The following is a 14,075-nucleotide window of genomic DNA, read 5'->3' as shown; positions in this document are numbered from 1 at the left end:
AATACAAGAAGCGGAATCAGTAATCCTTGTGCCTGGCGCCTTGTGAAGAAAATGCACAACTGCAGTGGTCTCTCTCTCAGACAAATTAACTACTTAATCTTCATGGTTATTTGCATGCTCATCTCTGGAACAAGGTAAACCAGTACATCTTTTTGCTGTCAGAGAGTGTAGTAGAGAGTACAAGTTCATGCTCAACTTGAGCAAGGAAGCTGCAGAACAAACATCACTGACATTCAAAGTCCTCATTGAATCAGCCACCTGGTCCATGAAATTCTGTCTGGCAGTGTACCCACTCTATCTGAAAGAGACTGTTAGGTATATATTCCTTACCTTAGAACTACCCCCAGGCATCAGACTGGATCTAGAGAATTTTTCTCTTTGCAGTACCCCTGTGTGTCAGTAGTTGGTGTCTGTCAACTCTGCCGTCGTCGTCGGGGTAGTGGTTGCCAGGATGACATTGTTATGTCTACTTAGACGCCACCCCTGCGTGCTGACGTCCGTTCTTTTTTTTTCTGCGCCAGCCTTAACACAGATCCGGAGAAAGCTAACCCTTTAGTAATTTTTTTACTACGTTTTTTCTTGACTTTTGTCAACTTCTTTTTTGCGTCTTCAACTCCTGGTGTACGATGGATGTCCCATCATCGGGCTGGGTTTAAACCGTGCGAAGCCTGTAACTGCCTGATGTCGGTTACGGACCGCCAACGCGTGTACCTTTGGTGCCTGGGGTGCGACCACGACCCGAAATCCTGCTCCAACTGCCGTGACTGGTCTCTGGACCAGTCACGGAGCCTCCACCATCATTCGTCATCCAAGTCGTCGAGATCCTCTGCTAATTTGAAGCACAAGAAGCCGGCGAAGATGCAGCATCGCTCTTTGCCTTTTCCCCATCGGTCAGCTGACACGAAGCAGGACCCAGAGCGTCTCCGCTCTCCAGCTCCGTCTTCGGAGCCTGCTCCAGGGATGGCTCAGAGCTTCCCTCCTTTTCCCGGTGCCGGAGCATCCCCTGCCCAGCTACAAGCTTTCTACAAAGCGCTTTACAGCATCTCCGGGCAGCCCGTCTCTCCCGGTGCACATTTGGGCCAAGTGGACTTGGCTGGGGGCCCTAGGACTTCGATGCAGGCCTGGATCCGGATCGATGCCGGTCCACCTCATGGTACCTTCCCTGCCTCTGATCCCGACAGTGATGCCCCTAGCGCTGGTCGTGCCCTCGGCTGGCGCCGACCCCAGCCTCACCCCCGACTTGGACACGGCGCCTGACCGACTTCGGTTGACACTTGAACCAGCACCAGAAGGCACATTTGTGCTTCTGTTCATCCCTGGTGTTCCTTTCAGCCCTGCTTGGCAACCAGAGGAGGGTGAGGAGGACTGGGAGTGGTCTGTGGACCCTTTAGCTGACCAATTTGAGAAGCCGGACTGGCGAGAGAACCTGGGTGACTGCAGTGGTCTGGATACCTCCCCAAATCTTGGCATGCTTTCTTCCCCTACCGAGGAGGGAGCGTGTGACAGAGTTGTGTTCTAAGGAGAAGCATCATATTTTGCCACATTCTGAGTCCAGTATTGCCTACCGTAGTATCTTCCAGATTCCTGCACAGTACTCCTAGTATCCGCTCATCAGACCGGTTTCGTTCTCTTTGCAGTGCAGCCCATTATGTTGTTGAGACGAGGTTCACACCAGCATCAGAGTGAGCAGCCGGTGGTGTGCACCCAGGTGACCCACGCCTCGGCGGGGACGTTCCACAGAATACAGCCAGCAGAATTCCTACACCTCTGTGGGGTTGTCAAAGATGCGTGGTTTGCCATTCACGTCCACCCAGAGCCGGGCGAGGTATATCATTCCGTAGCATAGGCCCAGGTTCTGGAGTGTAGCCTTAACTCCTGTGTATTTCCATCGGGCCTCCCAGACCATTGCCATTGCGGGGAAAAAGGTCAATGTGGAGCCCTACCAGTTGAGCAGTCCCTTTTCTTGCGTCAGGTGCAGGGCTGGGTCCTGGTCCCTGAAGTTCAGTAGGTGGGCGATGAGCAGTATCATCAGCAGGCATCCGGGGTTAGGCCTCGGTCCTAAAGAACGGTGTGCCGTCCCCACCATTAATGTAGATGTGAAGTATTCTCTTCCGAAGGGGTCTACCACCAGGTTCTTCACAAACTGGTCCAGCCAGCCAGTGTTTGTAATCTCGGGAAGTCCAAGAATTCGGATATTATTCCATCTGCCCTTCGCTTCAAAATCTTCGTTTTTTAGAGCTATCATTTTCAAGAATGTTTCTAGACGTTCAATCTTCCTCGTGGCTTGTGTCACCCCGTCCTCAAGATCTGATATCCTGCCCTCAGCAGCATCTATTCTGTGCTTATGGCCGTCTATACGCTCGCCCATTGCATCCAGACTCTTGTCTAGGACGTTGAAACAGCCCTCCAATGCACGGAATCCTGATCGCAATTCAGCCATAAGCGCATCAGTTCCAGTCAACTTCACCATAGAGGCCTTGGGCTCCCCCACTCCTTCCACCATTGTGGCCGTCGGTGTAGCACTTGAGGCTTTGGTTTTATAGAAGGTCAAGTGGCATTGTTTGGGGTCTCCGCGCACCATAATTCAAACCCAGTGGGGGAGAGGTGGCGTGGGGGTCGGGGGGGGCGGTGGCGTGGGAGGGCGGGATGGACAGTGGGGTGGGGGGGGGGGACGTTTTATGGCATTTTATTCAACTCCGATATGCAGGGATGATGTTCACAGCACCACCAGTATCCTAGTCCTAGTCTCCATGCGGTGCGACCAAGGTGGTATCCCCAATACGTCCCAACAAGTCTGATTCCCCTCTATCACCTTTCCCAGGGGGGTAGGGTTGTCAATACCATGGGCAGTGATGCCCATGGTATTGGCCACTAATAGTTATTTATCACCAGTCTATGCCTCACTGTTGGGCTGCAACATCGAGCATGAGGCAAAATGACACAGTAATAATCCCAGGCGGCCAGAGGGTATGCAGGCCAGTAGTCCAGGGTGTGCGTGTGTCCGGATTGCTGAGTGAGGGTGTCCATCAGGGTGCACACTAACTCTTGAGTAAATGTGGCTGATGGCACAGGTGAATTAATCAAAGGTGAGATCACGGGGCCAGGGGGAGCATAACAGCCTAGCCGGACCCAGGCTCACCCGTGGTCCCTGTCACAGTGGGGCCTCTTGGGAAAATACAGGCCAGACTCACCTCCTTGCTCTGCGATCTTCAGTAGAGCCACAGAATTCCAGCACCGCCGCCAAACCCTGCGGCTCTCCCCTCTCTGTAGTGGGCACTCCGCAGGCCCAGCCTCCATCACCCCACTGGCTCCACACCATCGGCCCTCAGCCACCGCAGGGCACTGCACCCACTGACGAGATTCAAACAGGTCCCGGTCCGTGAAACAGATTGGTGCATGGGCGTACATGGTCCTGTTGCAGTGGTTGTGATTATTATCACGAATTTTGACAAGCATCACGATTTTTGACTATACTGTGTTGGATTATTATTTGGAATACTAAGGAGAATATATACCTACAGATTCTAAGGCCTTGAATAAGGCTTTCTACTGCAATAATAATTGATGTCAGACTATCATATCCTCTAACTTAATCCCTTGAAGAATAGATTAATCGACAATTGAAGGGAGAGACATATTTATCCAGTTACGTTAATTCAGACATTATATAAGAATAAGATTGTTGATCGAAAGACACCAACTTGATCTTTCGATTTTAGCAAGGATCCAATATACATCTGTGGAAATCATTGTACATGGTGTTCACAATCACACACGCCCTGAAGACGTTCTGGTGTTCAGAACAAAACGCGTTGGCTGATGATTCTCTTGACAAATTTTTATAAGAAAATAAATACGAATTGAGTAAATATCAAGACTTCTTGCTTGGAAGAGGACTCTGAGAAACCGGAATTGACTGTATTACATTTGAGTGGTGCCCAAAAACTTGGTGATAATCATTTTGGACTCTTGTTTCACGTGTGGTGCCCTTGGACAGAGGGCATCAGTTTTGCAAGTGGCACACTGAACTTATTTGCTAAATAACTATTACCTTTGGTCGATACGAGATTGGTGCTATATCTTGGTGCTTATATCCACTGTCCATTTTCTGGTCTTACACTGCACCCACTGTCTCTCCCTTGGCGGGGCTTCGGCCGGGCCCAGGCACAGCAACCCATCATCCCGGCCCCTCGTTGAGCGGCACCACTCTACAGCTCCCCTTCAGTCAGGTCCTCTCAACAGCATCTCGGCAGCAGGCCCCCAGCACCTCACTGGGCCTCGGAGGGTTTGCTGTAGGATGGCGGCACAGTGGCTGTAAATATGGCTCTTGGGTCTCTTCAGCTGCAGCAATTGGCTTCCCGCTGTGGTCAGCAATACTCTTCGGGACTACATGAAAAGAATGGTCATGTAGGAGCTCAGGAGTGGTTAGGATTACCAGGGATGTCGGCAGATCTGCAATCCTACTTTGCCATTTTGGTCAGCTGCTTGGCCTTGCCCCCTCATGTTCTCATTCGCTTTAGACTCTACCAGCAAAGTAAAAATGAGAATGAGTTAGTGTAGGAAGTTGGCTGTGTATATACTATAACAAAGTAAGATATAGTGTGCACATTGTCCGAGGAGTCCCCAGAGGTATAGCCAAGGCTAAATTAGGTAAGTACTAACAGCTCTATTTGTGGTATTGTGGGCGAGCAGTTAGGCTTATCCAGAGGGTGTGTTGAGCATTTATTGTACTCAATCAATCAAGGACTGATACACACACTCAGAGAAATAATCCTGACCAATGAAGTAAGTATAAAAAATATATACTTTTTGTTTTACTTTAGAACCGAGCAGGACTGGGCACAGGTGAGTAATATATACTTTCAAAATGCAAGACTGTTCAAGGTAATGCAGTTATACTTGAAATTACAATTGTTACAGGTTTGTATCATTTTTAAATGCAGTTTGGATCATACAGTAAGCATTTTCAGATTACTTTGAGTTACTTTACATTACTTTGAGTACAAGGGTCAGTGTGCCAAGATGCCACACCTTAGGATCTCTACATACAAAGTAATTACTGCAATTGAGTTCACTTTTCCCCATACATTAACAGCCCCACACTTAGAACATTTTTAGGCCCGAAATCTTAGTTCCTAAGGGCGGAAAATGGTTATCAGTTTTGAAGGTAAGTACTCAACTAACGAGTATGAGCTTTGTGGGTTAGGACCAAGGTTCCCCAAGGTCTATATGGGCACTCATGTTGCACCACCACCAGCAGCACTGGGGCGGCCGGGTGCAGAGTGCAGGTGCCCAATGTTAGCAAATAGGGATAAGGGGGCCTTTGCTTAGGGGCTGCTGATGAGCAGGCCACTTGGTTGTAGGAGCCAAGCTCCTGGAGTTAAGGTCAGCACTACAGGGGGCCAACGACCACCACAGGAGCTTCACCACCAACGGTACTCAGGCAGCCGGGTGCAGTGTGCAAAACGTGCATTGGGGACCTTGTGCTTTCCAATGAAGACCTTTGGTTTCGGAAAGATGCTGCAGGCTTGGACAGGGAGACTTCCTGAAGGCGACTTCTGGCTGGAAAGGTAAGTTGGGATCCTGAGGGATGCCTGGACAAAGTTGGTTGGGCCACCCAAGGCCATGGGGCATCGGGTGCAGGGGTGTCTTCTGGCGTTGGGTTTTCTTACCAGCTTCGGTCGAGGTCAGGTGGACCCTTCAGGTTGAGGCCACAGGAGGCATCAGGAGTGTTATAGGAGGACGGGGATCACCAGATCCCAGGTCCGGATCGCTGGGGAGACCTGCCTGGGGTGTTGGGCCACTCGGGCCATGGTTGTTGGGTGCAGAGTGGTGCAGAATCGACGGAATCTGGATTCTGGAGGTGAGACTTTGATTGAGCAAATCAGGTGCTCATGGGAGTCTGTGCGAAGGTAGCAGGGCAAGTTCTCCGGGCTCTGGGAGTTGCTGGCTGCTGGACTCTCTCGGGTTCTTGCTGTAGGCAAGTCGTAGACTGGACAGGCCGGTAGGGCTGGGACCAAGGCAGTTGGTGTCCTCTTCTCCTTCCTGGCTCTTCGATCCTTCGTTTATCCTCGACTCTGAGGAAAGGTTCAGGGTCGCCCCTAAATACTAGATTTTGGAGCGTTAAAGGGGTGTGCAGGTCGGGACCAATAGGTCCATTCCTTGAAGTGTTTTAAACCATGAACAGGGCACTTAGTTTAAGGGATACATTTGCGCGTCACTATATAATTGGTTAGGTTCGTCGTACTAGTTTGTTTGATGTGGTGGTCCTAGGAAAGGGGTGACCCTAACAACCCCTTGACAATGTATTACAAAGTATACACTTACAATTTGAGAAAACAAAACCTGCGCACACACAATCTGAATATCAACAATTAATATTTTTTTAGTGTTCTTGGAAGTAATGAAGAAGGGCAGTCTGTATTGGCACTTGTATTTATTGTGCCAGCCGATACGTGTTCAGTGGCTCAGTGGGCGCTCTGGTCCCGAGTGATATCTGGTCTGAAGTCCCGCTAGCGCCCACTGAGGCAGTGTTTCTTGATCTAGCTTACCACTGACAATTTGTACGACTATACATGGTTACCATCAGATAGACTACCGGCAGCTACCCTTTTCATTTCAACTTACAATTATCTCTCAACAAAGTCCCACCCTCATCCTTCCTGGCCCAGTACCGGCTTATGAATCTTTGATCCAGTCGCATTGTCGCTACAGCGCATCTGGCCTTTTTAACTGACCAATCTACCAATACCCTGACTGGGTTGGAATTATCACCAGTCGTGGGGAATTACCCACCTTATCCATTGTGAATCTAGCCCTGAGGATTTGGAGTTTATCCCACTCCAATGAAACACGTGTCGGCTGGCGCAATAAATACAAGTGCCAATACAGACTGCCCTTCTTCATTACTTCCAAGAACACTAAAAAAATATTAATTGTTGATATTCAGATTGTGTGTGCACAGGTTTTGTTTCCTTCCTTGGAGTGGGTACACCCCCTTATTATGCCACCCTTCAGTGGGAGGGGACATGAGTCTCTTCCTAATTGGCTGAGTCCCCTCATCTTCAAGATGGAGGGGACTGAGATGTGTGGTTCACCTTGCCTAACCCACCTGAGGGGTGCGGTTGGCATAGGTGGGCACACCTCTCTTCCTTGCTTGGATTTCCTGCTGATTCTGCCACCCAAAGTGGGAGCCAGTTGCTGGGGGCAGCAAAAGGCAGCAGGCTTGTGAAGCTTCCCCTTTCATGGACCCAGTCCATCCTGGGGAAGGAGGCATGACCCCTCTGCCCAGGATGGGCTTTGTTTCTGGACCCAGAGAGCGGAGGTTCTCTACCCAGGGGTCCAGAAACCTGTCTGGTGGTGGCAAAAGGCAGGCAGCAATTCAGGCCAGGCTGTTCGATTTTCAGGGGGCATCTCTAAGATGCCCTCTGAGTGCATTTTACATTAAATCCCACACTAGCATCAGTGTGGGTTTAATGTGCTGAGATGTTTGCTACCAAACTATCCAGTTTTTAGTAAAGCCATTATGGAGCTGTGGAGTTCATAGGGACCAACTCCTGGACCATATGCTCTTTATGGCTTTACTTCACTTACCATGTTAAGAATGGGCTTTGACACTGTAGGGGTGCAGAGCTCATGCCTTCTGTATTTTTACCTTAATAATAATAATCCACATTTGTAAAGCGCGAACAATCACCCGTGAGGGTCTCTAGGCGCTGGGGGCCGTCTGGAAGATTAAGCAAGCTATTGCCCAGAGTCACCTGGTGCTGGGCTAATCTGCCGCCGCCACCAGGGATCGAACCATGATCCCCAGATTCCGGAGTCAGTCGCCCTGGCGCCACACCTCTTCCCTTAGGGCTAGTGCACCCTGCCAGAGGGGTAACTTACCTAGGCTTTATGCAGTGGCTTGCAGGCATGGCACAAGGATGTGTGCCATGTCGACTCTTCACTTTTATCTGCACCATAACATGGAGCCTGCAGTGGCAGTATGTAGGTTAAGGTGCAGGGCCTCTAAGGTTGGCACAATATCTGCTACAGCCCTTAGAGGCTTTCCTTGGTCACAGTGCTCTTGGTACCCATGGTACCTTTTACAAGGGGCTTACCTGTGGCCAGGGATGTGCCAATTGTGGTTACAAAGGTACAGTTTTGGGAAAGAACACGGGCCCTGGGAACCTGATTGGCAAGGACACAGGGCACATCAAGTTAGGTTGCATCAGATGTCAGGCAGAAAGTTTGGGGTAACCATGCAAAAGAGGTACTTTCCTAGTGTTGGGGTGTAAGAGTACGATCAAGTTAATCTTATAACTCTTTAGTCCTTAGGCCCAGACAGAAAACAGAAAGGAATGGCCAGGACTTGCATATGCACACACTTTGGAGTGTACTGTACACCCATTACTAACATAAAGGAACCATATTGTTATTCTAGGGTTTAAGTGGATTAACAGCTACAGCAAATTGCAGCAGGGGATATAATGTCTCCTTTGGTAAATTAGTGTTTCTTAAATAACAGTGCAATAATAATTTCAAGTGAGTGCTTAGTACAATATTTTATTTATATTTTCAGGATCGGATTATATACAGGAGCCGTCAGAAAGATGACATCAGCTTACTTAAATATGCCTCATGCTCGATGTTAAAGACGTCTGACCACAGGCCAGTGTTTGCATTGTTTCAAGTCAAACTGAGACCAGGAAGAGACAAGTAAGTTAAGGATGACTGAATTACATTGTACATAACATGTTTTATTTATTTTACTTGTGTTCTAGTATCTAACATTGAATTTCTGGACTAACGTTGGTTTGGAGGGGAAAATATTTACCTCCTCATCTGTCTTTCTTGTCACAGTCCTCTTTGGAAAAATGCATCAGTTGCCCCTTACCTTGTTGAATTTGTTGATTTCCATTTCTTGCATCTTTCTTTTGTAACTGGAACTTACTTGTATGGTTTATATTTCACAAGCATCTTGGCTTATATGAGAATGCCAGACTTTGATGACTGTCAACAATTGCCTTATTGATGGAAAGGGTCTTGATTTAGCATTGTCCTGTGTCCCTGGATCTTTGTTTCATGGATGAATACTCAAGTACATTTCTGTTGTTTTCTTCCTCTATGAGGTGGTGGTTATAGTTTGGGGCTACCAGAGGAGTGGCTTTTGTAGACGTGTAACTACAGGAAGCTGTGCTGCACTACCCTGGCAGATTGAAGGGTAGTTAAAAATGTGAAAACATCACATTATGGCAGGGTCCCATATGGCAGGCCTTATTGCACACCACAGGGGATTATGTCAGTGGTCCAGCTCACCTGTGTTCCCAAATCTGCTGGGGGGCTGTTTAACAGTTATTGCACAGACGTTGTCCATCCTGTGTGAGTGTGCACCACACACACTGGCGGTTGCCCTAGCAAGCAAATAGGGGACTGGATATGTACAAGCATTGTGACACTTTTACAGGTTTCCATAATAGTCTCTTGCTATGAAGCAGTACAGTCACAGACCTCACCATTTGAAAGAAGGCTCCAGGCTCTAGAACCCATGAGTCGTGTGTCCCACATAGACAACTCAACTTGTAGGTTTGCAGCAGCCAGTGTCACAGATAAAACTGCAGTCCATGCAAAATGAAAGGGTGCCAGCAGTTGTCCAAGCACAAAACATGAATTCTACTCCCTGCAAAGTGTGGCACATGACTGTAATACTTCTACTAGTCATTGGAGGATTAGAATCCATGGCAGCAGATACATATGAGGTGCTGAACTGTTCGATAACCTACTCCATTTTCTGTGTAGCCTCCCTTGCCTGAAAAGTGGGATTAAAAGCAAAATCACTGTTTCCTACATTTCCAAATGTCTATTACACATTTTTGTTCGTTCTGAAGCTTGACTCTCCTACTAGCTGGATAACTTCACATGTTCGAGGCATGTGGGCTGCTGAATTCATATCTGTGCATAGATCGCCGCCTAGTGTTGGGTCCGGATGATTGCACATTGTTGTCCTGGAAGAGTCTTCGAAGTATCACGAGATAGGTGGCTCCTCCTTCGGACTACAGTGCGCATGGGCATCCTCTCCATCCTCAGATTGTTTTTTTCCGCCATTGGGTTCGGATGTACTTTCCAACTCTCTAAGTTCGGAATTAACTAAACTCTTCTCTAAAGGCCAAAAGGCCTTCGGATCCGTCGGTATTGTTCAGCGCTCGGTACCGATACACTTTCGAAACATCTATTGCACTTCGGTCGTCGAATCGGGCCGTGAGGCCTTCTCGACACCGCGTGGACCAGCCGTCGATGCAACGAAGTCCATTCAAATACTGCCCGCAGTGCAACTCGAAGTTCCCGCACACAGATAAGCATCCCGTGTGCAACAAATGCCTATCTCCAGATCACAAAGAAGATAGTTGCCTGGCCTGTGCCCAGTTCCGGTCAAAAAATACTATCCGGAATCGACGGGCGGCGAGGCAAGAAATGCAGCGGTCGGCACCAGAGCCCGATAATATCTTCGACGATGAGGAAGAACTAGCGAGCGCCGAAGAATCGGATCGACACGAAGACCAGTACTCGGAGCACTACTCCGATGATTACCTCGAGGAGGAAGACCAAATCGTCGATCTCGAGGAAGACCATCAAAACATCGTAGCTGTTGAAGACGACTCCGATGACGACGAGGGGCGAACCGTGAGTACGCCGCCCCATATAGACACTGTAACGATATCAGAGACTCGGGTAGAGGCATCGCCAGCAGGCCTTAGCCAAGATCAACATTCTAGTTCTACAGCCCCGCTATACCGCCCGGCTAAGAACATATCCAAAGAGCTCTCTGAGACACGCCATACGGCACCGGTTATATTGAAACCGAAAGTCGTCTACAACACCTTCTTCGGACAGAAAGTCGTTGAAACAAAAGTATTTAAACCAAAGGTCATCGAGCCTAAGGCTGTAGTTCCAACACAGCCTTCGAAGCCAAAGACCGTCGAGTCAACACCAAAGATCAAAGCTGTCAAGTCGAGCTCAAAGCCGAAAGCCGTCGACTCCACATCGCGGCCAAAAAACGTCGATTCGACGCCAAAGCAAAAGCACATCGAATCGAACCCAAAAACAAAGCACGTCGAATCGAGAAAATCAGCATCGAGTATCAACAAGGGGACAAGAACAGTCGACGACAGTAAAAGGCCCACGCCCAAAACTAATGTCAAACCGAAAGTGAAACCTAGGGTGGAACAAAATAAAGCGGTCGAGCCGAAGCACCTCGAACCAAAAAAGGGCACCGAGCCGAGATCTCAAATACCAAAAACACCTAAAGACACTTTCGAACCGACCAAACCGCTCGGTTCGAAAAAGGTGGTGAAGCCAGCCAAAGACGTTCAACCAACAAAACCTGTCGACAAACATCACAAACCAATACAACCACAAAAAACGGTCGAACCCAATAAACATATCGACCCGAAAACAGCCAAACCAAAGGCTACTGCACCAAAGCCTAAAACTGTGGAGGAAGAGCTTGTTCACCCAGACACCGATACAGAAGACCATTCAAAACTGTACATTGACCCAGTAACTGGTAAAGTGACTGTTTATTCAAAAAAGAAAAGGCCTTTGGCAATAAAAGACTTTCCTAGAATACCACTCAAAAAGACGAGAGACTGTGCTAGTTTGAGTTTGAGTTTAAAAGCACTTTTAAAGCGCACGTATACCGGCGGTTTCTTGGCGCTGTAGCTAGAGGAGACTGAGGGTTAAGAGCAGGGAGAGAGGAATGGGCATTTATTCAAAGGATTTTGTGAATAGGTAGGTTTTAAGACTTTTGCGGAATTGGGGATAGAGGGTGATGGCACGAAGATGAAGGGGAAGGGAATTCCAAAGGGTTGGTGCTAGGATGGCAAATTTGGAGCCGCCCCACTTCTTTCTCCGGAAGCGAGGGATGGTGAGGAGGGACTGAGAAGAAGAACGTAGGTCCCTAGAGGGGACATAGGGTACAATCTCAGAGGAGATGAAGGCAGGTGCCAGGTCCAATCGGGCCAGGAAAGTGATGGATGCGAGCTTGAATTGAATTCTAGCCCGCACTGGGAGCCAGTGGAGAGATTTCAGAAGAGGGGTGGAGTGGTGGAATTTGGGAAGGTTGAAGGCTAGGCGGGCCGCCTGGTTTTGGATCTGTTGTAGGCGGCGCAGACTGTATGCAGGAATACCGGCATACAGAGCGTTCCCGTAGTCCAGGCGGGACACCACCATGGCCAGAATGATAAGTTTGAGAGCGGAAAAAGTAAAGAAGCGGGACACCTTGCGAATAGTACGCAGTGAGAGGAAAGAAGAAGATACCACAGAGCTAACCTGGGAGTGGAGGGTGAGTTGGGAATTGAGCTTAATGCCTAGTGTTTTAACTGAGGAGGAGGGGACAGGAGGAGAACCAAGAGAGGGAGGCCAGAAAAGGGGGGACCAGGGGCTGGATGAACCGCCCGTCAATACCAACTCGGTTTTGTCCGGGTTAAGTTTGAGGTGATTGTGGCTCATCCAGTCCCTGATGTAAAACATGACAGTTTGAAAGTTGAGGACAGCCGAAGGAGAGGAAAGATCAAAGACCAGCTGGAGGTCATCCGCATAGTTAAATACGGCGACCTCCATCTGTTGGAGAGAAAAGATAAGAGGGGCGATATATAGATTAAACAAAAGAGGGGAGAGAGATGAACCTTGAGGAACCCCGCACTGGACTTTCCGGAAGTCCGCTGTGAAGTCACCCAGGCGAACAGCCTGGGTGCGGTCGCTCAGGAAGGAGGACAACCAGACCAGGGCAGTCCCCTCGATCCCCGCCGCCCTGACACGGGAAAGTAAGATGTTGTGGTCCACCGTATCAAAGGCGGCTGAGAGGTCGAGGAGCACAAGGGCCTGGTGATGATTAGTGTCCATACCCTCCCTGAGGGTGTCGAGGACCGACATGACCACGGACTCCGTGGAGTGTGCGGGGCGGAAACCAGCTTGGCGGGGGGCAAGGGCTCCATGTTTCTCCACAAAGGAGCTCAGAGCGCAGGTGACGTGGCGCTCGAGCACCTTAGCTAGAAATGGCAGGAGGGAGATGGGGCGGAAATTGGCAGGGACAGAAGGATCTGCCCCAGGTTTTTTCAAGATGGGCACAATTACCGCAGACTTCAAGGAGCTAGGGACTATGCCTTGCGCGAGGGAGCTGTTGAGGAGGTGAAGGGGGGGATCTGGACAGGAGACAAAGATGTGGCGGAGGATATGGGCAGGACAGGGATCAAGAGTGGAGCCAGATTTGATCAAAGGCACCAATGAAGTCAGGTTTTCCCGAGTGATAGGGGGAAAGGTGGTTAGTTTACCTTTGGGAGGGGGACATTGGGGATCCACAAAAGAAGGGGGAGATGGGGGGATGTTGGCCTTAATGGTGATAATTTTCTGGATGAAATAATTATTAAGAGAAAGACAGAGGTCATTTGACGGGGCAGGTTTAAGCGTAGTTCTGTCCGAGAATGCCAGGTTGTGAACGATGGAGAAGATCTCCTTAGACTGGTTCTCCGCTGCTAAGATTTTGGAGGAGAAATAAGCTGTTTTGGCCTCCAGGATGCTTTTTTTGTACTGGTTAAGGATATTGATATATTCCAGTTTCAAAGTGGGGCAGTAGTTTCTCCTCCAAGCCCGCTCTGCGCGGCGAACTATTAGTTTGGTGGCTTTAAGCTCTTGGTTAAACCACCGATTGGCGTCTTTGTCGCGTTTAGAGGTAATGCGCTTGAGCGGGGCAACGGAGTCGCAGCTGCGGGAGAGCCACTGGTCTATAGCGTCAGCCTGGGAGACGGTGGTGAGGCCCTGAAGAGGCGGGAGAGAACCAGCAAGGAGAGAGGAGAGATTCTCAAGATTCTCAAGTGCTACCTCTTCAATACTTTTTGAACCTATCAATCCAGCTATGCCTACAACCCCATATACCCCAACATCACCTGACTACAACCCAGATGAAGATCAGGATGCAGATGTAGGGTTTGGTTATCCACAAAACCCAACTGGAGACTCTAACCTACAGCCATGGGGTGCAGGAGGAGAACTAGACAATGAAGGGGCTCTGCCCATTACAGGACCTGCACTTTACCCAA

The 14,075-nt window shown here is 49.2% G+C and overlaps 1 protein-coding gene across 1 annotated transcript in view; it reads left to right on the top strand.

The window, feature by feature from the left end:
• Positions 1-14,075, top strand: part of INPP5E (inositol polyphosphate-5-phosphatase E) — a 323,326-nt gene that overhangs the window by 275,715 nt on the left and 33,536 nt on the right. The window contains exon 10 of the mRNA XM_086921027.1: positions 8,564-8,700. Coding sequence (XP_086777153.1) covers positions 8,564-8,700 — 137 coding nt within the window. The remainder of the gene's footprint in view (positions 1-8,563; positions 8,701-14,075) is intronic.

Source organism: Lissotriton vulgaris, chromosome 5, assembly GCF_964263255.1.
Source record: "Lissotriton vulgaris chromosome 5, aLisVul1.2, whole genome shotgun sequence".
NCBI classification, from domain to species: Eukaryota; Metazoa; Chordata; class Amphibia; order Caudata; family Salamandridae; genus Lissotriton; species Lissotriton vulgaris.
Note: the sequence above shows the minus strand (reverse complement) of the source record. Positions and strands in the feature narration are given on the sequence as shown.